Raw genomic sequence first — 23956 nt, 5'->3', positions numbered from 1 at the left:
AGAACAGATAAGTAACCTGGAAGACAGAATGGTGGAAATCACTGCCGTGGAACATAATAAAGAAAAAAGAATAAAGAGAAATGAAGACAATCTAAGAGACCTCTAGGACAACATTAAATGCACCAACATTCTCATTATAGGGATTCCAGGAGGAGAAGAGAGACAGAAAGGACCTGAGAAAATATATGAAGAGATTATAATTGAAAACTTCCCCTAACATGGTAAACAGTCACCCAAGTCCAAGAAGCACAGAGAGTCCAAGGCAGGATAAACCCAAAGAGGAACACACCAAGACACATAGTAATCGAATTGGAAAAAATTAAAGACAAAGGAAAAATATTAAAAGTAACAAGGGAAAAACAATAAGTAACATACAAGGGAACTCCCATAAGGTTATCAGCTGATTTCACAGCAGAAACTCTGCAGGCCAGAAGTGAGTGACACGATATATTTAAAGTGATGAAAGGGAAGAATCTACAATCAAGAATACTCTACCCAGCAAGGATCTCATTCAGATTTGACAGAGAAATCAAAAGCTCTACAGAAAGGCAAAAGCTAAGAGAACTCCTCTAGGCGGGTAAGAGACCAGCAACATAAAACAACCTTCTACATATATAGACTACTATATCAAAACCTCATGGGAACAGCAAACCTAAAAACTACAATAGGTACGCACTCAAAAAAGAAAAAGCAACCCATACACAACACAAAGGATGGTCATCAAACCACAAGAGAAGAGAACAAAAGAGGAAGGGAAGAAAAAAGACCTACAAAAACAAACCCAAAACAATTAAGAAAATGGTAATAGGAACACACATATTGAGAATTACCTTAAATGTAAATGGATTAAATGGTCCAACCAAAAGACACAGACTGGCTGAATGGATACAAAAACAAGATCTGTATATATGCTGTCTACAAGAGACCCACTTCAGACCTAGTGACACATACAGACTGAAAGTAAGAGGATGGAAGAAGGCATTCCATGCAAATGGAAATCGAAAGAAAGCTGGAGTAGCAATACTAATTTCAGACAAAACAAACTTTAAAACAAAGACTGCTATAAGAGACAAAGAAGGACACTACATAATGATCAAGGGATCAATCTAAGAAGACATACCAATTGTACATATATATGCACCCAACATAGGAGCACCTCAATATATAAGGCAAATACTAACAGCTATAAAGGGAGAAATCAACAGTACCACAATAATACTGGGGAATTTTAACACCTCAGTTTCATCAATGGACAGATCATCCAGGCAGAAAATCAATAAGGAAACACAGGCCTTAAAAGGCACATTAGACCAGATGGACTTAACTGATATTTATAGAGTTTTCCATCCCAAAGCAGCAGAATACACATTCTCAAGTGCACATGGAACATTCTCCAGGATTGACCACACGCTGGGCCACAAAGGGAGCCTCAGTAAATTTAAGAAAATTGAAATCATATCAAGCATCTTTTCTGATGACAATGCTATGAGATTAGAAATAAACTACAAGAAAAAAACTGTAAAAAACATAAGCGTGTGGAGGCTAAACAATATGCTACTAAACAACCACTGGATCACTGAAGAAATCAGAGAGGAAATCAAGAAGTACCTAGAGACAAGTGAAAATGAAAGCACAATGACCCAAAACCTGTGCAATATGGCAAAGGCATTTCTAAGAGGGAAGTTTACAGAAATATAATCTTACCTCAGGAAACAAGAAAAATCTCAAATAAACCACCTAACCCTACACCTAAAGCAACCAAAGAACAAACAAAACCTAAAGTTAGTAGAAGAAAAGAAATCATAATGATCAGGGCAGAAATATAGAGACAAGCAAAGATAAATGAAACTAAAAGCTGGTTCTTTGAAAAGATAAACAAAATTGATAAACCTTTAGCCAGACTCATTAAGAAAAAAAGAGAGATCACTCAAATTAATAAAATTAGAAATGAAAAAGAAGTTACGACTGACACCACAGGAATACAAAGGATCATAAGAGACTACTACAAGCAACTGTATGCCAATAAAATGGACAACCTGGAAGAAATGCACAAATTCTTAGAAAGATACAGTCTCCCAAGACTGAACCAGGAAGAAACAGAAAATACGAACAGACCAATCACAAGCACTGAAACTGAAACTGTGATTTAAAAACTCCCAACAAACCAAAGTCCAGGAACTGATGGCTTCACAGGCGAATTCCATCAAACATTTAGAGAAGAGCTAACCGCTACCCTTCTGAAAATGTTCCAAAAAATTGCAGAGGAAAGAGAACTCCCAAACTCATACTATGAGGCCACCATCACCCTGATACCAAAACCAGACAAAGATACCACAAGAAAAGAAAATTACAGGTCAATATCACTGATGAATATAGATGCAAAAATCCTAAACCGAATACTAGCAATCAGAATCCAACAATACATTAAAAGGACCATAAACCACGATCAAGTGGGGTTTATCCAAGGATGCAAGGATTTTTCAATATCCGCAAATCAATCAGTGTGATACACCACATCAACAAACTGAAGAATAAAAGCCATATGATCATCTCAATAGATGCAGAAAAAGCTTTTGACAAAATTCAGCACCCATTTATGATAAAAACTCTCCAGGGCTTCCCTGGTGGAGCAGTGGTTGGGAGTCCGCCTGCCGATGCAGGGGATACGGGTTCGTGCCCCGGTCTGGGAGGATCCCATATGCCACGGAGCGGCTGGGCCCGTGGGCCGTGGCTGCTGGGCCTGCACTCCACAGCGGGAGAGGCCACAGGGGTGAGAGGCCCGCGTACCGCAAAAAAAAAAAAAAAAAAAAACTCTCCAGAAAGTGGGCATACAGGGAATATACCTCAACATAATAAAGGCCATATATGACAAACCTACAGCTAACATCTTACCCGACGGTGAAAAGCCAGAAGTATTTCCTCTAAGATCAGGAACAAGACAAGGATGTCCACTCTCACCACTTTTATTCAACATAGTTTTGGAAGTCCTAGCCGCAGCAATCAGAGAAGAAAAAGAAATAAAAGGAATCCAAATTGGAAAAGAAGAAGTTAAACTGCCACTGTTTGCAGATGACACTATACATAGAAAATCCCAAAGATGCTACCAGAAAACTGTTAGAACTCATCAATGAATTTGGTAAAGTTGCAGTTTACAAAATTAATAAACAGAAATCTGTTGCATTTCTATACACTAACAACAAAAGACAGAAAGAGAAATTCAAGAAACAATCCCATTTACCATCACATCAAAAAGAATAAAATACCTAGGAATAAACCTATCTAAGGAGACAAAAGACCTGTACTCCAAAAACTGTAAGACGCTGATGAAAGAAATCGAAGATGACACAAACAGATGGGAAGATATACCGTGTTCTTGGATTGGAAGAGTCAATACTGTCAAAATGACTATAGTACCCAAGGCAATCTAGAGATTCAGTGCAATCCCTATCAAATTACCAATGACATTTTTCACAGAACTAGAACAAAAAAATCTTAAACTTTGTATGGAGACACAAAAGACCCCAATAGCCAAAGCAATCTTGACAAAGAAAAACAGAGCTGGAGGAATCAGGCTCCCTGACTTCAGACTACACTACAAAGCTATAGCAATCAAAACAGTATGGTACTGGCACAAAAACAGAAACATAGATCAATGGAACAGAATAGAAAGCCCAGAAATAAACCCACACACCTATGGTCAATTAATCTATGACAAAGGAGGTAAGACTATACAATGGAGGAAAGAGAGTCTCTTCAAGTGCTAGGAAAACTGGACAGCTGCATGTAAAAATATGAAATTAGAACATTCTTTAAAACCATACACAAAAATAAGCTCAAAATGGATTAAAGACCTAAATGTGAGACCGGACACTATAAAACTCCTAGAGGAGAACATAGGCAGAACACTCTGACGTAAATCATAGCAGTATCTTTTTCAATCTGTCTCCCAGAGTAATGGAAATAAAACCAAAAATAAACAAATGGGACCTAATTAAACTCAAAAGCTTTTGCACAGCAAAGAAAACCATAAACACAATGAAAAGACAACCCATAGAAGGGGAGAAAATATTTGCAAATGATGTGACCGACAAGGGATTAGTCTCCAAAATATACAAACAGCTCATGTGGCTTAATATCATCAAAACAAACAACCCAATCAAAAAATGGGCAGGAGACCTAAATAGACATTTCTCCAAAGAAGACATACAGATGGCCAAGAAGCACATGAAAAGATGTTCAACACTGCTAATTATTAGAGAAATGTAAATCAAAACTACAATGAGATATCCCCTCACACCAGTCAAAATGGCTATCACCAAAAAAATCCACAAACAACAAATGCTGGAGAGGGTGTGCAGAGAAGGGAACCCTGCTACACTGTTCGTGGGAATGTAAATTGGTACAGCCACTATGGAGAACAGTATGGAGTTTCATTAGAAAACTAAAACTAGGGCCACCATATGATCCTTCAATCCCACTCCTGGGCATATATCTGGAGAAAAACATAGTCCAAAAGGATACATGTACCCCAAGGTTCACTGCAGCACTGTTTACAATAGCCAAGACATGGAAGCCACCTAAATTTCTATCGACAGAGGAATGGATAATTAAGCTGCAGTACATATATACAATGGAATATTACTCAGCCATTAAAAAGAATGAAATAACGCCATTTGCAGCAACATGGGTGGACCTAGAGATGGTCATACTGAGTGAAGTAAGTCACAACAGAGAAAGAGAAATATCGTACGATATCACTTATATACATAATCTAAAAAGAAATGACACAAATGAACTTATTTACAAAACAGAAACAGACTCACATTCTTAGAGAATGAACTTATTGTTACCAGGGGGTGGGGGAAGCGTGAAGGGAAGGGATAGTTAGGGAGTGTGGGATTGACATGTACACCCTGCTATAATTAAAATGGATAGCCAACAAGGACCTACTGTATAACACAGGGAACTCTGCTCAATATTATGTAACAATCTAAATGGGAAAAAAATTTGCAAAAGAATTGATACGTGTATATGTATAACTGAATCACTTTGCTGTACACCTGAAACTACCATGACATTGTTAATAAATACTCCAATATAAAATAAAAAGTTAAAAAAAAGAAGATGGAAAAAATTTAGAACTGTGTCTGGTACATAAAGTGTTATCAACACAGTTGCTTTTATTATTATTAAGTAGTAGTAGTATTGAAAGTTTTAAAAAATAATAACTTACATAGTCACAGATGGAGAGCAGTATGACAGGGAGAGTTACAGAACCCAACCTAATGACATTCAGTAACATCGTTTCCCCTTCTCTTACAGCTTAAGAACTTTAAGTAGAGATTGAGACACATACTTCCATTTGCCTATATCATCCCAGACAAAATTCCTATGGTCCAATGCTCTAAAAGCAAATCTAAAACAATTTCTCTCAAGACATTCAGATAGCACCTTACTAAATAGTAAGCTTAAATCTTTCTATGGAGCAATGGAAAGAATAAATAAACAATAAAATACATGAAATAATTAATACTTTCAAAGATCCTTGGGTTAGCCATCAACAAAACGATTTAACTGTGGCTTACTTAAACTGAAAAATTTTACAAGCATCTCATGGACAGAAAAGTATTTTCCACAGCCTTAAAAGCAGAAACAATTTTTAAAACTATTTCAGGTTTGTTTGTACATGCTTACTTTTCTCAGGTCTTTCATCTTCATGTATCACTTGCTCTTCTTCCTCAGGTTTGCTGCCCTTTTCATTACTTTCTACTTCTTCTGTAACAAAAATAGAAAAGGAAATTTTCTTCCATCAGAATTTGTAACAGTTCATTATAATTTATACTTTTGGTGTAATTATCCAGTTGATAATATTTTAGGAAATCAGAGTCTCAAAATGTAAAATATTAGGAATAAAAAGGGAGCATGAACTGGTGGAAATAAGTGGACAAGTCTAGTTTTAAATGTTTCTGCAAGTTCATAATAAACTCTTAACATGGAAAAAAATTAAATAATATAGATTTTAAAACAAAGAATCTTAGTAATTTACTGTCATCAATAGATTAATAAAATGTGAAAACAACTACTATAAAGCATTCAGACTCCTTTACATTCAATTATTAAAACTAAAACAGTGGTTGTGGCAATTACAAAAAAAAATTATAAATTACTGGTGAACTCAGAACACCTAGTATTTTGACCAGACAGGTTGAATCATTAGGTTATTTTAACGGTTACAGATAGGGAAAAGCTATCCTAAAGATAATAAAAGTTTTACTTAAAAGTAATAGCTACTTTGATACCAGTGCCAACAACTAACTTAGCTCGGTGCTTGACATTTATTAGTTCATATCCCCAAAAAAATCCTACACTATAAACAGTATTTTTGCCATCATATATATAGATGAGGAAAGTAACGTTCAGAAATATTAAGTAATTTTCACAAAAGGCACATAAAATCTAACAACTAAAGAGTGCTACCAAAAAATATTGCTAAAAATAGCCACACAGTTGCATTGTTACAACAAATAAAATCCCAGAGGCACCGTAAATGGTCTTTGGTCAATCAATCTATAGCTCCTCAACTAACTTAATCATTTAGGGGAGAAGAACAAGTCACTAACATGTTTGGGTTTCTATTTTTCCCCCTTACATCCCTGCAAGTGGCTCCCCTGCAGCTTCAATAAAGCATGCCGTATTTCATCATATTCTACAACCACAATTAAATAAACAATCATGGGTATATAGAACTATATAAAGATTTTGATATGGCATCTCTGCTCCAAACACCAGGGTTTTAATTTCAACAGCCCTGATGGTAGAAGCCAAGGTTAAAAAAACTTAAAAGAATTTTTAGGTGAAAATAGGCAGAGACTAGGATCATTGATGAACCTATTACAATGTTTTTCACATTAAGATAAACAATAAAGCTGTAAAACGTGAACACAGTAATACAAAAGGACGTTTACACAGTACATATAGAGATTACTGAGACTATTTTTAAACTTTAACATAAATGAATATTAAAAAATTAACCTTCCATTTACCACCCTATGCTCATTAAGAAATTTTTTTAAGATCTCATCCCTCAACACCAGTTCAATTAAATGAACGTTTGTTTTGCTCCCCTATAGACTGCACACTCATTACATAGCATTTTTTCCTATATATACTTTTCCAAGTTTTCCTGCCTTTAATACTCAGGATGGTGACTCCTATAGTTTCCTAGTTTCCAGAAACACAGAGAAATTGTGTTGCTTAAGATGAAGGTTTACTTAGTCTTTATTTAGCAAACCACCCTTCCACCCAAAGAACAAAATTAGCCCTGGCTCCAATCAGGGTTACTTCAAGCCAGATCAGAAAACAGCAAAGCAAACTGGCCTGGTTTGGTCTGCCTCTTTTATGCATATGTTAGATCCCTCTCCGCCCACAGACATGTCAAGCTTAGCTCCCAATTCCTTCATTTTTACTCAAACAACTCCTCTTATCATCAAATTCCCATTTTCCAGGTATGTTTAGAAGATATGACTGGATTCTCAATACTTAAAACACTTATTAGGAGTTTGAAATAGACAAACAGAATTAAAATTTAGCCTCGAGTTTTATATAATAAAGAAGTTGGGATTTTAAAAAATGGTACTAACAGAGTCTACAGAAGGGAGTAAGGCCCTATATTTCTTTAATTTTTTTGTTGTTGTTGTTCACAAAGCCTGTAGAGAATCTAAGTGAACCTCCATCAACTCAGAATAATCATCAGAGGCTCAGGTACACAGTGTTTATATATATATATAATTTCAAGTAGTTTCTGGGACTCCTAAAACTCATCCAAATACTTGGGTTAAGACTGTCTTTTTTAGAATCTGTCTTCATTCAGTTTCTGCTATAATTCCTCCCATCTTGAGTATAGCCTCGTATGTTGGCATACATTCACAAACAGTTCTATCTGTGGTATTCTTTCCTTTCAACCAGACTAGACAGTAAGCTCCTTAAGAGCAGGTACCAAACCTTGTAATTTTGGTAACCCTAAAAACTTTGGGGAAGAGCTGAGACAAAGTAGATATTTAATATCTTTCTAATGACTGTTATCTTTAATAAAATTCATTAAATGAAGGTGGAAAAACTGTATTGTAGAGGATTAGAAGACAGAATTTACATTAGGGGTTGGTTTCCCATTTTCAGAATTACATAGAACTTTATTCCAAGAAAATACAGACAAAACCGTTGCCCTGGATCAGGGGTTGGCAAACATTTTCTGTAAATGGCCAAAACGAAGTATTTTCGATCTTGTAGGCTCTATGGTCTCTGACACACTACTCAATTCTGTCCTTATGGTGGGAATTGATGATAAACAATATGTAATATGTAAACAAATAGATGTGGCTATGTTCCAACAAACCTTTATTGACCAAAAACAGTTAAGGCCTATAGGTCACAGTTTGCCAATCCCCTGTCTTAGATTAATGGCTCTACGAGAATACTTAAAACAAAAAATGCCTACAGACTAACTGAAGACAATATATCCATCAGAAAAAATGGGCAAAGAAGAGGAAGAAGCAGTTTATAGATAAGGAATACGAATGTAAGATTCTCAGCCTCACAAGAGGAATCAGAAAAATGTGGCATTACTGGCAACGTGACTTTTCCAGAAAATTTTTAAAAGCTTTATTTAACTAATACAAATTTCTAAATAGTATCTTCCACAGTAAGTTTCTGTGCTCCCTTTTAAAGCAAAATTTGGGGGGTAAGTTACATTTTATTATCTCCAATTCTTCTCCTCTCCTTCTCTCTGAAACTCAATTATCAACTAGGCTTTCAACTGCACTGCCCCCTGTCAAGGTCATAAATGATCTCCAGGTCATTAAATATTTCTCTTCCATCTTAACTGAACAAACACCTGCATTTGATACACAAATAGAGTTACTCCTTCCTCCTCAAAACATTCTTTACTTGGCTTCTAAGACAACAAAATCTCCTAATTTTCTTTCTAGCTGAAGTTTTTTCTTGGTCTCCTTTGCTGGTTCTTCCTCATATCTTCAACCTCTAAATACAGAACTGCCAAAGACCTCAGTTCTCGGATCTCCTCTCACTGAATCATACTCACTCTGAGGTGATTTCACCTCGTCACTCAACTTCGACTAATGTCTATATGGTATCTACCCCTAATATTTTCTAGACAGTCCAAGCCTCTGCTCTAAAATCCAGACATATATCTAACTCAGGCAACAATCGTCATTTGAAACTGATCTTCCTCCCACACTCCCGTTTCCAAAACTTGCTTCATCTTTGATCTCACTCAACTCTGAAAAGAAAAATCTGCAACTTCTACAACAATGTACAGGAATACAAGATTCCATAAAGAAAATCCAAGTACGTAAGACACAGCTGAATATAAATGGGCTGAGATAATAAAGAATTTTAGCTGAACACATTAAATCGTGAAAACAAAATATCAATAAATTTTAATTATGTAAACCATGGCAATTCTACCACTATTAACCTAAAGCAAAATTAGACAGAAACCTTAAATTCTATTCCCATGCAATTATCCTCATTAGCATTTACGTTCATCTAATTTATCTTAAGGATCCAATGAAAGGGAAAAACAACCAGATATTTTTAAAATCTGAAATAATATTTGGAAGGAAATTATGTCAGAGCTTAGGGTAAAATCTTATTTACTTTGAAACAGATTTTTCTCCTCAAAAATATTAAGAAAAAACAATGGTTAAAAAATATAAAAAGCCAAGTAGAAAAGAGCTCTCCCTCTCATTTCTACATAAGAAACAAAATGAGAAGGGCCAAAAGGGAAGAAAATAGAGAATGCAGTAGACTGAAAGCTAAGGAGAATCTCAATAGGGAGGAATTGTTATTAAGAGGTCATCTAAATATGAGAGAATAAAGACAAATAAAGGATGTCCCTGGATTTAACAACATGAGCATCAATGTCACTCCACTGAGAACAATTAGGAAAGAGGCTGGGAACGTGGAAATCACAATTCAATTAAGTTAAAGAGTAAACAGGAGAAGATGAAACTGTGCTAGCTTTGTTAACATAACTTGAAGAATGGCACTGAAAGAGAGGAAAGATGGAACAGTAGTAGAGGAGAGTATATGGTATGGAGAATACATGGAAGGTAACTAATACGTGTACCTCCTCTGGTGGTGTTTGAATGTTCCCAAAGAGAAACCTTTATTTTCCTAGACTTCTTAAACAGACTATGATTGTAAACATTTAATGAGTATCAGGTATTATACAGTATTAAGCAACAATATGACAGCGTCCTCAGGCCTGCTAAGGAATATCTGCAATCGTTTTTTAGGTCTTTCATCTATCTTTGTAAACCTGAAATCGCTTTTCCATTTGTTTTCAGATACCTTTCATTATTTTTTGCTGCTGCTCATATCCATAACTGCTATATTTAAAACAAATTTGCTAAAGTGTCTGAAATAATAGAGGTTTATGTTTTCCTACTAGTACAGCACATAAATGTTAGTACTTAGAGGGAAAAGCCAGACTTATAATCCTGTGTTCTGAAAACATTAAAAATTGTTCAAGAATAAAGAATCTGAAGAAAGTAATACCTCAACAGATGAACAACAGCAAATATGACATGTAACAGATTCTACTACCATATAAACAGAACAGAGAACCGTTTAAGAACCAATGAAGAAACCATACTTCAACTTACAATACACAAAATCTCCTTTGGGTCAGGGGACAGAAAATAAAAGTTCAGTTACCAGCTAAGAAATTAAATCTATCACTAAACCTACTCTAACAGCAGGTTAGAGTCTAAATAAAAGTCTAAAAGTAACGAAAAATAAACCGAACTCTGAATTTTCAAAGTATACAATAGGGATGGTTTAATATTCATCTTTCTGCATTTAACCACTGGGTGGGAGGGATGGTCTCCAATCTCCAAGATTCTGACATAAAGGTAAAACGTATAAACTCATTAAATAATTAAGCTTCAATTTGCCATGACTTTCTTATACACACTACCAAAAGATTTTTTGAAGGACTTACCCCAATATTACTCTCTATATTCTTACTGAAAAATGAGTGAAGTTCTCCTTAAACATTGTTATTTATTGTCTTTCCAAAATGTAAATTTCATCGTGTCATTCTTCTCTGCTTGAAATCATTCAACGGCTCCCCGCTGTTAGTATGTTTTAGCATTGTAAGCAAGGTCCTCCATAACACTCTTCTATTACCAATTAATTAATCCTACAAACATTTACTGAGCACTAACTGTGACCCAAGCATTTTTTCGGCCTGATTATGATGGCTCAAAGCAGGGGTGATAGCAGTGAAGATGGTATGAAGAGACTGCATTCTAGATCTGTTCTGAAAGTAGCACCAACAGGATTTCCTGACAGATTGGATATGGACTATGAATGAAAAACATAAGAATGCCTCCAAGATTTTTGGCCTGAGCAAGTAGTATGGAGCTGCAATTAAGAGGGATTATCTTCCTTAAAACCCTGTGTTACACAGAGAGTGAAAGGAAAGTGCTTCCCTGAATACATCTATATTCTCAAAGTTACTCTCCTCTAAACTCCCAGCGTACCAATTTAACATTACTACTGTATTCACAACCATGTATTTAATGGCTTGCAATTTAATTCTTGTCAGAATCCTCAGGGCAAGTAATGAACTTTATCTTTAAATCCCCAAGCCAAGAAAAGCTTGGCCTTTCTATATATACAGGTTTAATAAATGAATGAATGCTCTTTGGAAGTGAAGTCATTTTTTAATAAGAAAACGTTTCTATCTCCAAAAGTAGGTATGACATATTGGGGGTGGGGGTGGGTGGGAGGGAATCCTCTGTGTCTTCTAGGCTTTCTTTTTCTTTAAACAAACTAAAAACCAGATGTTGTTTTTCTTATTACAAGGTCACTCCACTCACAGGGCTCTAAGGCTAAGAGAATGTGACACGATGGGAACATAAAGGTATTCACACCAGTCTGAAAGTAACTGAGGAAGTTTCACAAAGTTTCAAACAAGTTTCACACATGTTTGAGTTTGACCATGAAAGCAAAGTAGGATTTTTCTCATTCGCTCTTTTTTCTCTAGTAATAATAAAAGAGATGGAAAAGACAGGCATTGACCAAATCATGAAGTTTATATAGCTTTTATATAAGGAGTTTGAAATTACCCTAAAAGTATTGGGTTGGCCAGAAAGTTTGTTCAATTCTAACTAAAAATAAAGGACAAATTTTTCATTTTCACCAAGAATTTTATTGAACAGTGTATTCACTAACCAAACTAACTTTTTGGCCAACCCAATAATAGTGATCTAATGAAAGAGAGGAACACAATCAAATAAAAGAGATTTAAGTTATTGAGAGATCATTCAGAAAATGAGGGGAGTACATTAGGTAGAATCAAGAAGGCTTAGGAAGCAAATGGATAAAGTCTTTATCAAACATATAATTAGACCTCTAGGTTTTTGGCTTCCAGCAATGGTGGTGCTATTCCCTGGACAAAGAATATTAAAAGAATCAGATTTCAACTGGGAAATTAATTGTAAAATGGAATTTGTTACACTTGAAGCAAATAAACTAGTAGGCTTTTAGATTCAAAGTTATTTGGTTGCTAAGTGATAGCATGAACAATTGCTAGGATTTTGATCAATTATGTACTGGAAATTGTTATATCATGGTGTTAAACTGGTCCATCTTATCTCTATTCCCAGTCTATAAGTCCCTTACGGGCAAGTGCAAAATTTTCTACTTATTTTATCTCCCTTCTCAGCACTTCACACAATGCTGCTCTCAAAGTGGTTCTCTGTAATTCTAAATTCTGTGAAGTTAAGAACCTGTGAAGTTAAGAGATCATTCTAGTCACCATCATTCTCAACTTTCTCTGTAACTAAAAGAAATTTAAACTTTAAGAGAATGTTTTACTAAGCAGTTTATCAAAGCTAATCAAAATCTTTAGAATTTAAATAATATGCTAACCTGGAGAGCATGTCTCATTTTGTGATACAACTTCAGACTCATCCTTTTCACCCGAAATATCCTCTTCATCAGAGAGGACCAAAAAGGCTTCTTTTGGCAGACTCTCACTACTTTCTTGTTTAGATGGTGAACCAAAAGAACCTTCCATCTTTTCTTCCAAATCTGGATTTGTCTCATCAATTGGAAGGAGAGAAGCTTTAGAAAAGCAAGTAAGTTCATCTTCAGCAGGTGCAAGCTTTTCCAAAATAGGAATGATTTCATCTGTCTCCATAGAATCTGTATTTTCTAAGACATTCTCATTTTTGTCATCTTTCATAACATTTTCACTAATGGTTTCTGCAAGGTCTGCAGAATTTTCTTCTTCAGTCTTTTCACTTTGGTCAATCTCAATACTGCTAGATATAGCTTCCTCTCCAAGAGCAGATTCTGTGATAGCATCTTCTTCTATCTTCTTTTCAGGAGACACAGCTGAACAAATAATTGTATCATCTGTTTCTAGAGCTTCTGCATCAACGTCAACATTACTATCAGCTTTATTTTTCTCATCAAATGGGAAAATTTGATCTAACTTTTCATCACCTCCATTTTTTTCAAGAAAATCATCACCTTTATTGCTACTAGGCTCTGCACTATCAGTTTCAGGAACTGGTTCACAGACTGGTACAGAATTTGGTTCAAAGGTGGGATCAAAGACTGACTCAGAAGTTGGTTCATCAGAAACTGGTTCATCGGAGGCTGGATCACCAGAGGCCGAATCACCAGAAGCTGGATCACCAGAAGCCAGATCACCAGAGCCTGGATCATCAGAGGCCAGTGATTCAAAAGCATGATCACCAGAGGCTGGATCATCAGATGCTGAATCACTGGAGACCAGTTCAGTGGAGACCGATTCACCAGGGACTGGTTCAACAGGGACTGGTTCATTGGAGACCAGTTCATCAGAGACTGGCTCACTGGAGACCGGTTCACTGGAGACCATTTCACTGGAGACCAGTTCACCAGAGGCAAGATCACCAGAGACAGGATCAGCAGAAGCAGGATCACCAGAGGTGGGATCACCAGACGTTACTGCTTCAGAGGCCAAGTCTCCAGAGGCAGAATCTCCAGATACCAGACCTCTAGCAGCTAGTGCACCAGAGGCTGTATCAGCGGAAGATGGTTCAGCAGTCAGTTTAGAGACTAGTTCAGGAGTTATATTATTAGAAGACACAGGTTCACACTTTAAATCATCATCCTGCTTGTTTTTTACATTAACGTTTAAGGTAGAGGGTGTTTCTTTCCATTCTGATTTACTTTTTTCGGGGTCAAAACAAAGCTCTTCAATGCCATTCACCTCGTCCTTGTCACTAATATAATCCATACTTTCCAAAGGCGAGGTTGGGTCCAAGTCTCCATTTTCATGGTTGCCATTTAACAGCTTGACATCAGTTTTCAACAGTTCTTCTTTGACCTTGTACACTGCTTCAAGTTGTTGACGATCACTCACTCGCATTGTTTTTCGAGCCTTAAAGACTTTTTTCTGAGGTTCTTCTATACTATCCATTTTGAATCTTTAAAAAGAGAAAGAGAAAGACAGAGTTTAACAATTGAAACCGAAGCCACCTAATTACAGACTTACTGCAAACTGATCTTATAAGCAAGCAGCCCTTTATGTAATTTTGAAATAATTACATATAGAAAGCATAATGATCCTTGCTGTGTGTTAATTTTCACACTTATTGAATTTATATAATACAAAATTGATAGCAGATACAGTTCACAGGAGATCAATTACTAGGCAGTATTAGGAAAAAAGTGACTAATTTCTAGTTTTCATTCTCAGTAAGCTAATGGATTCACAGAGTCCGGAGGAGATAGCATTAAAAAAAATACATGAAGTAAAAAAGTAGCTGTCAAAGGAAAGATAAAATTATAAGAGAATGAAAGCAGTAGGGGAATGGGAGAGAGGTATAGAGATAAGGGGAAAAAAAGAAGGGAGAATTAAGGAACATAAGGAAAGATTACATTTGCAACCAGGAATATCTAAATTAACAACTGTAAACACATTAATAAGAGGTTACTATCAAGAAAGTGAAAAGACACAATAGAAGGAAATACAGTCAACCCTTGAACAACAGAGGTTTCAACTTCATGGGTCCTCTTAAACTTGGAATTTTTTCAATAAATACATACTACAGTACTACCTGAACCACAGTTGGTTTAATCTGTGGATGCGAAGGGACAACTATAAAGTTATACGAGGATTTTCAACTGTGCGGAAGGTCGGCCCCCCCTTAACCCCATTTTTCAAGGGTCAACTGTATTTACAAATCATACATTTGCAAATAATGTATCTGATAAGAGACTTGCATCTGGAAAATACAGAATATAAAATATTGTTGCAGTTGAAAAGTAACAACAAAAAAACCAATTTAAAAATGGGCAAAGGACTTGAACAGACTTTTCTCTAAAAGATACACAAATAGCCAATAAGCAAGAAACATGAAAAGATGCTACATCATTTAGTCACCAGAGAAATGTAAATCAAAACCGAAATGAGACAACAGCTCACACACACCAGGATGGCTATATCAAAGAAAATAATGAATGTTGGCAAGAATGTGGGCAAATTGAAACTCTCCTGCAATGGCAATGGGATTGTAAAATGGTGCAACTGCTTTGGGAAAACAGTCTGGCAGGTCCTCAACATGCTAACATTAATCATTAATTTTTAATCTTTCCCTTTTTTTGTAAGTGTATCCACGTAAAGCTATAAATTTCCCTCTAAGTGCTGTTTTAGCTGCATCTTACATTTTAATGTGTCATATTTTTCATTGTTGTTCTATTAAAATATTTTCTAATTTCCATTGTGATTTCTTCTTTCATCTGTGAGTTACTTAAAAGTATGTTTCTTTAAAAGGTAATACACTATGACCATGTGAAGCTCATTAAAAAAAATACAAGGTCAATTTCATATTAAAAAATTAAGCAACGTAGATTTACGAGTGAGACACAAAGCATTATAGCTTTATTATAGGCCCAACCAAGATGTCCACTTGATAAAAATACATTAGAGCCCTAAGCCCTAATTCCTCAAATTGTGACCTTATTTGAATAGGGTCTTTGCAGAGATAATCAAGTTAAAATAAGGTCTTTAGGGTGGGCCTTAATTCTGTATGATCAGTGGCCTTATAAAAAGGGGAAAATCTGGACACACACACACACACACACACACACACACACACGGGAGAACGCTGTGTGAAAAATGGAGTTAGCCACAAGCCACAGCTGGGAGAGAGGTGTGGAACAGACCCTTCCTTAGCTTCCTCAGTGGGGGCATGGCCCTGTCAACACCCTGATTTCAAACTTCTAACTTCCAGAAATGTAAGACAATATATTTCTGTTATTTAAGAAAAAACATTTTTTTCAAGCAGTGTGATTTACCACAAAAACAGAATATAGGATGAAAATAAACAACAGATCATCTCAACAGACACATAATATTCATTCATTTGACAAAATTCAACACTGACTCATAGTTAAACTCTCAGAAATCTAACAGAAGGAAACAACTCAAATCTAATAAAGATTATCTACAAAGAAAACTGCAGATATCATACTTAATGGTAAAATAAGATCAGAACTAAGATAAGGATATTCTCTATCATTGTTTCTGTGTTAACATCTGGTCAGTGCAGTAAGGCAAACAAAAGACTTGGTCCTAGAGAAAGACAATGTTGCCAGTCTATAGTAGAATAAAACAAACATCCTTTAAGGACTAAGATATGCAGAATCAAGAATATTAATTTTACATTGGATATTCACTTAATATCACCATTACCAGTAGGAATGATGTTAGGATATACTTGCTTTGGTTGGAGAAGGGAAAAAAGCAGCCTCGGAAGTCTGGGAACTTATCTAAGGCTCAAAGCTCACTGTTGTTATAAACTGATTTGATGCTTATAGCTAAATCATGTTGGACATAAAACGACTTCACCATTCAAATTAGACAAGGTCACTGTGCAACCCAGCATCCCGTAAAATACTAAACATCTCCCTCTCTGACTAAGTGATAGCTACACTTTTTTATCAATTGCAGCTTTATCCTCACTGTAGTTTGTCCTCCCTATAGATAACAGTTGCTGAGATACACAAGCATAGAATTGTCCCTGCTTTCTGATAGCCCCTAATACAGAGTAAGGCTCTACTGCCTCAACCCCCACCCCCAAAACCCCAACTATACTATAACTGAATCTTTTACCAGGTTTTTTTCTAACATCCTCCTACTGATATGCCTCGCTGTTTCCCCATGGTGAACATTCTCTCACTGCAACAATAAACCCAACTTGTTCAATTACAGGTGTGTTCTTGGTGTTCCACTGTTCCTCTAGCTGAAAGGCATAAAACTATGGCCCAGCCTATTTGCTGGAGGCCAATAAAGCCTGAGAACCAACTATTTTGTCACAGTACTTCTAGACTGTGGTATAAAATCTGCATTCATTCTCTTACTTTAAGCCAATTGCTTATGTTTCTTGGTCTTTCTAGGTTTTTAATTTAAATTATGGAGCTAAGTGAAACAATTTACAGAAATTACCTTAAAATTGAGAAGAAACGTCAATGCAAAATTATCATAGGCACTATTTTAAGGGTTATTAACTGCAGCTAAAATTTAAACTTCAAAATTTTTCCCATCTACCATCCATTTGAAACTCACACTAACTGAAAAATTTTCTGCAAAGATACAATGCAAATTTTTTAGTCACTTTTCCTTGCTGACTCCAAACATACAAAAGGATTAAATTGACAGTACAAGGAGTATGGTTACCCTTTAAATATTTTCAAATACTGAACTGCAATTCTTTGGGACTTTGACCTCATAACAGCCACATTTCTCAACCATTATGCAGAAGTGGCCGTTATTGCCAGTTGCAGTAAAAGCAAACACTCCTCTTTTTAAAAAAAAGTGTATTTTCATAATTTTTAGTAATCCCATTAAGAACATGAACTCTGCAAACAGAAACATGGATTTGAATTCTAGCTCTCCGATATACTATGTGACAGACGGCAAGTTACCTAGCCTTTCAATGTTTAGTTTCAGCCACCTTAAAAAGGGAGTATCAGTACCTGACATAGAGGTTGTAATAATGATTAAATGAGATTCTATACATTAAGCACCTAGAAGGCAGTAAGCACTCAATAAATGTTATTATCATAATTGTCTATGTATATTCACAATGGCTTTAGGCATAAACTAGAGAATCCGAAACAAATTTCTCTTAAATACTTCTGGGATTTTTTTGTATATGAATTAGAAAATCCAACACGCAAACATCACGTTCAATGTTAATAGCCACCACCAAGTAACATTTAATAAAAATAAATGTTATCGAAGCAAGCTGGTTTTATCAACAAAACTGCCATTCAATTCCTTTAGTACACTAAAGGACTACCTATACAAAGAATTACAGAATAACTACCACCTATACCCACAAGGGTGCACACTACAGCCATTTACAAGATTTTTTATGGGTTCTAAGTATAATGAATAACAGACAAAGCAATAAGGAAGTAGCATGAACAACCGTAGCATGAACAACCAGTTCAAACTAGTTCAGCCATATCTATGCAAACCAATCAGCAGTTAAGTTTTTAAAAATCTATTTTGCATGAGCAATGTATATTTAAGAAAGATACACATTAGAGAAGGGTGTGTTTACCTGAAAACAAGTCTCCATGACTGTAGTACCGGAACAAAACATTTCTAAAGATCATTTTAAATACTATCATCTGGAACTGAGACGCCATTCACAAAACTATTTGACAAAAGAAATACTACTTTTTTAGGTGGCAACACTAGAATCATGAAGCTCTCACAAGACTGTAATTTATTTTCACAGGAAAAAGCATTTATATTTTACAGCAGAAAATGTCTGCCATATCTAGAAGTAAATGTGTAAAACGTGATGAACTACTTTCTCCTGAAAACATTTTTTCATGAGAAAGACAGTAAGAAAAAAGTGCTTTTAGGTCCTTACTCTATATATTCAGATTCAAGAACTCCAGGGAAATACTATCACTATAAAAAGAATGAATCTTTTTCTACAGCATTAACAAGGATTTCACCTTTACTTAAGGAATTTATATTTAAATAACCAAGAAGGATGTGTTACCTGCAAATAAGTCTCTATGGCTTGGAATTTTTTTTTGAAATTTGTGTAAATTATTTTTAAGTAAAGCCCAATGAGCCTCTTCTTCTTTAAGTGAAACCATTAATTTCTATTCTGCTTCATCCCCCTCCACCCACTCCCTTCACACTCTTCTTTCTAGCAAAGAGATTATAGCTATGAAACAACAAAGAGAAGTATTACCAAAAGCTGCAATGTCTTAGCCTACAATCTGCCTGCTCAAAAAGCTCAAGAATTTAAATGGCTATTCAAGAGCTGGTCACAAACTCAGCCAATCAGTAGCCAGCATTCTGATTCCTGCCCAGCAACAGGAGACAGACAATAAGGTCAGAAAAACATAGTTAAAACCTGGATTCACAACACGTCAGTGAGGTTCTTTGTCTGATAAAAGTAATCTAGAACATAATTGCAAAGAATTCTAAGTCCATAATATATATTAAATATATCATATAAATAAATTAAAATAAGATAAAAGGTATAAATCTTATTTATTTTCATTTAAAGAATGTTTCCAGAAATATAAATCCATTCCCTACCTGGGGAATCAGTCAAACATGGACAATGCATAACAAGAACATACTTTTCTACACAATGGGTTAGAATCTGCAAAATACAAATGTAAATTTCTTTTTAAAATTCCATAGTCCTTAATGTTTATAAAACATTTATACTAAAAATCCAGCAAAACCTTAAATCCAAGCAACTAACAAGATTATTTTCACACTCACCTACCTCTATTGTTACAGATTTCCAATTCCAAAAATTAATTGTGTTCTGGACCCAAAAAAGGTTTACTATGGATAGCATTATAAAGTGTTTTGTTGTCTACTGCACTGAACTGATTTAGTTTGATTCATCTAATGAAATTAAAATGTGATTCTTGATAACCTGTATTAAGTGTTGTAAGTACAATTACTACATTATTTTCTCCTTAACTGCCCTTGGCAGCAGGTTACAAAAAGGTTATGAGCTCTCCCCTTTTGAAGAAATAAAGCAAATGTGTATATTACATAGTAAATACTCATGTAAACTAAAGGCAAATTTTTCCTATATTACATCATTCTACAGTCCTTTAAATGTAAAATTATAAAATAAAAATAGGAAATCTGTCATCAGAATTTCTTTCTCAAATTTACTACCTATAAAATTTTCTTAGTAATAAACAAGTTTTTTAAATAAACCTCATGTTTTTCTCCTTCAATTACAGATAAACCCTGTAATTTTTCAAACACACCCAAGAGGGAGCTTGCTGCAGCCATACTCTTAGTTTATATAGTCTCCCCATAGGAAAAATAAATCAGCAGCTGCTTGAATGCTTCAGTCCTGTGAGAGAACTGAAATTCACTGTCTGATTGGCTCAAAGCCGTAGTTGCCTAAACCAATCAGACATCAGCATCACGTACCTTGCCCGGCAACAAGGGAAGCAGATGAGGGCAAGTGCTCTACCAAGAATCCAAACGGTGTGAAATTAAAGGCGAATGATGAAACTGACACAGATTCGTAATATACCCCCAGATTCTTTGCTTCAATAACAGGTCTATGGTGGGGTTTTTCTGAGTAAATAAACAAGGATCTATACTACTGCTTTCCAAGAACTGCCTTAACTAACAATGTACCAGGACTGTTGGGTCAAAACGCGCGCACACACATAAACACTATGTTAATTCAAAGTATGGATACTTGATGAAGTGTATTTAAAAATAAAACTTTAGCAAAAATTTTCAAAATGTTAAGCAAAGCTACTTAAGTGGACTTGACACTTCTATCTTTGACACAGTTACTCCAATTAAATTCATGCTGTTAACTGACATTAGTATAACATTATTCTGAATAATGGGATGCTGAAAATAATTTTTATTCAGATCTGAGTTTGTTAAATGACTTAAATAAATATTAGTCAATAGGCTTGACTAATAATGGCTTACTCCTAAAGAATCACTTTATGCTGCGGGTTCCTAGCCTCTGTAGAGGCTCTGCTACTGAGTTCTTTGAGAATCCCATTGTCAGTTGAGAGCTGTGTGATTTTACTTTGCACTCCTAAATTTTACTTGAGAATTCTGCAATAGTCCTGGCAATAAAACCATAAAGAATAATCAGTGTGTTGCACAGTAAATGTTAATAATGTGCGTATGTTTACTGCCCATTAATGAAGACTGGTGAAACTGCTAGTGCAGTGATTCGTCCTCTTGATACTTACCTGCTCAAATTTAGTATACAGACTTCCTAAATTTTTCTCTTAAATACTGGATATCTTGTCATCTCTGTCAATAATTATTTTTCTAAAACTGTAGTAAAACAAAATCACTACTTCTGTTAAAAATCCCGCAAAGATTTTCATCTTGTTTCCAAACTTCTCTCTCCCAGCCACTCACAAAGCACTGGCAATATTTACTTGAGGATCCAGAGTCCCTTATAGTTCACAATTCTTCATTTCTACTATGCTATGGTTCTTCTCTCACATGCATAAAAACACTGTCAATAGCTATCCTACCACACTTTAAAAAACATTAATTGGTGAAATCTGTTCCTTACCTAATACTCACAAATTCAGTAAAGTATTGAATGTTCATAATATTTGACACAACAAATAACCCCTTCTGCCTGTCATCAAGCTAATGATATAAAAATATGTAATGGAATATCCCCTAGGAAACAGGGAGTTTGCTTTACCAACAATTCCTTGGACAAAGCAGGAGCAAATCAATATTGGTTATGCACATCAAACCAGAATGGTCACTACAGTCTAACTTGTTGCATTCACTGATATTGATCTTTTGAGAAATTCTAAGGTAGTCTACATGAAAAAATGCAAGATACCTTAAAATCACTTCTCCAAGTGCATTCTGGGGATCATTCTGTTATATAGGCAAAGTCAAATTAATTGACCTGATCCAACAAATGCAATTTTAGAACACACTTAACAAATTACACCCCCTTAGAAAATTAGCCAGTTATCCATCAGAGCCCTACCCACTAGCTTATCTCACTCACCAAATTCCACCAGCAATGAGTAAAGTTACAGAAGGCCATGTATTTTATTTCCTCAGGAATTTAAGAACCACTTGTCCAAAATTTTTCACACTTTACCTGGGTGAATTACAACACCCAGAATGATTTAGGACAAGCTGAAAGATGTAAATCCTTCAAATGCCAGTAAATAGCTTTTACTTTTCTTATTGACCCAACCTAAGTTGAAAGAACGGAGAGCTTACTTTCTGTGTCAGTCAGCTTTCACTAGGTGATAATGCAGTATGAAAAAAAAATTTTTATTGGCTAATAACTAAGATTCTTCTTCATTCTAAGTCATAGGCTGAAGGAGCAGCAACTGTTCCCCCACCCCCTGCAATTCTAGGTCTTGTGGCAGAGAGAAAATCCACAATGACAGAACCATACAGTATACAATGGTTTTAAAGCTTTTTCTTAGACATAGTACTTACTTTCTTAGACATAGCACTACTTTCACTCACATTGCATTTGGCTAAAGCCAAGTTAGACATTAAGAGGGTAGAGAAGAAAAAAGCTCTCATGGGGAAAGACTTCATGTCACATGGCAAAAGGCAGGGATATATAATCTTACGAGAACAAGAATAACAGTGAGCTATATAATCTACCACACCTCAAAAATACATAATATAAAAGCTTAGCACAACAAAGATTTCTAAACTAACAAAACTGAATCTACTCCATGTTCCAGCATTACCATAACAGTTGTCATAGGATAAATCACCCAAACTCTCTAGATTTCACGTCGCTCAACTGTAAAACTGAGGTTAGACCAGATGGTTGCTAAGTTTGATTCTAGCTCAAATTTTGTATTATTTTACTAATGTCTAGCTATACTGATGCTCTTTTATAATTAATTTTTCATTATGAAATACAGTGAACATGCAAGATATAAAGTCTGCTATAATGAACACATGTGTATACATTATCCAGATAAATTAAAAACAAAGTCCTCTGTGTAACACTACCAGATAGCATGCTCCTCCTTCCCCATCCCCAACTCCTTAACACAAAGATAAGCATACTCTTGAATTTGACGTTTATTAGTCCCAGGCATACCTTATACTTTTTCTATAAATTCCCCTTTTCATTAATGAAACAACACACCTTAAAGGGATAAAAGGAACTGACATTTATCAAGGGGTAATTATATGTCAAGCCCTAAACCAAGGCATATTCTTTTCCCATTTATTTAAGTAACAAGTTATACAAATTCAACTTTACATATGAATTAATACATCAGTAACCACGCTGCTATCATTCATCTCATTACACAGATAATAATTAACTTAATAAGGTCAACAGACACCCAATTTCAGCATGGAGTTGTCTCCATTGCATATGAACATTTCTTATGCATTTCATCCTTTAAATTTTGCAACCAGGGAGTGTTCTAGCGTTCAAAATGCTAAGCGATAAACTATACTGTATTGGCCACAATTTTCTTCTCTATCTCTTTGAAATGGAAGAGTCATTTGATATAATTGCTAAGGCCCATCCACACAGTAATGAGTTCTGACAGTACACACTCAATTTTACCACCCTGCAGACTGGTTCATATATTAGCTCCAACAGGATTACCAAGAGGTTCTTAAACATTCAAGTATCTTTTTAAAAGTAACTTTTCATTAAGTCATCCAAGCAAATAACAACAGAACTCACTCAACAAACCAGAGAGTTTCCTCAATATGATACAGAGCATCTAAGAAAAACCCACAGCTAACATCATACTTGATAGTGAAAGACAGAAAGCCTTCACCCTAAGATCAAAAACAAGACAAAATGTCTGCTCTTACCGCTTCTATTTGGCACTGACTAGAGGTTCTAGC

The 23956-nt window shown here is 35.4% G+C and overlaps 1 protein-coding gene across 4 annotated transcripts in view; it reads right to left on the bottom strand.

Annotated features, from left to right (window-relative positions):
• The window catches only part of ATF7IP (activating transcription factor 7 interacting protein), a 128072-nt gene that overhangs the window by 63806 nt on the left and 40310 nt on the right, over positions 1-23956 (bottom strand). For 3 of the 4 annotated variants that reach the window (XM_082850490.1, XM_082850489.1, XM_082850491.1), the window contains exons 2-3: positions 12961-14510; positions 5695-5775 (exon numbers count right to left, since the gene is read on the bottom strand). In XM_082850490.1, the coding sequence (XP_082706616.1) occupies positions 5695-5775; positions 12961-14503 (1624 nt within the window). In that variant the 5' untranslated portion in view covers positions 14504-14510. Of the gene's footprint in view, positions 1-5694; positions 5776-12960; positions 14511-19856; positions 20507-23956 lie in introns of those variants that run through there. The other variant, XM_082850492.1, reaches the window with a different exon arrangement.

This window comes from Leucopleurus acutus (genome assembly GCF_964270905.1).
Source record: "Leucopleurus acutus genome assembly, chromosome: 11".
NCBI lineage: Eukaryota > Metazoa > Chordata > Mammalia > Artiodactyla > Delphinidae > Leucopleurus > Leucopleurus acutus.
Note: the sequence above shows the minus strand (reverse complement) of the source record. Positions and strands in the feature narration are given on the sequence as shown.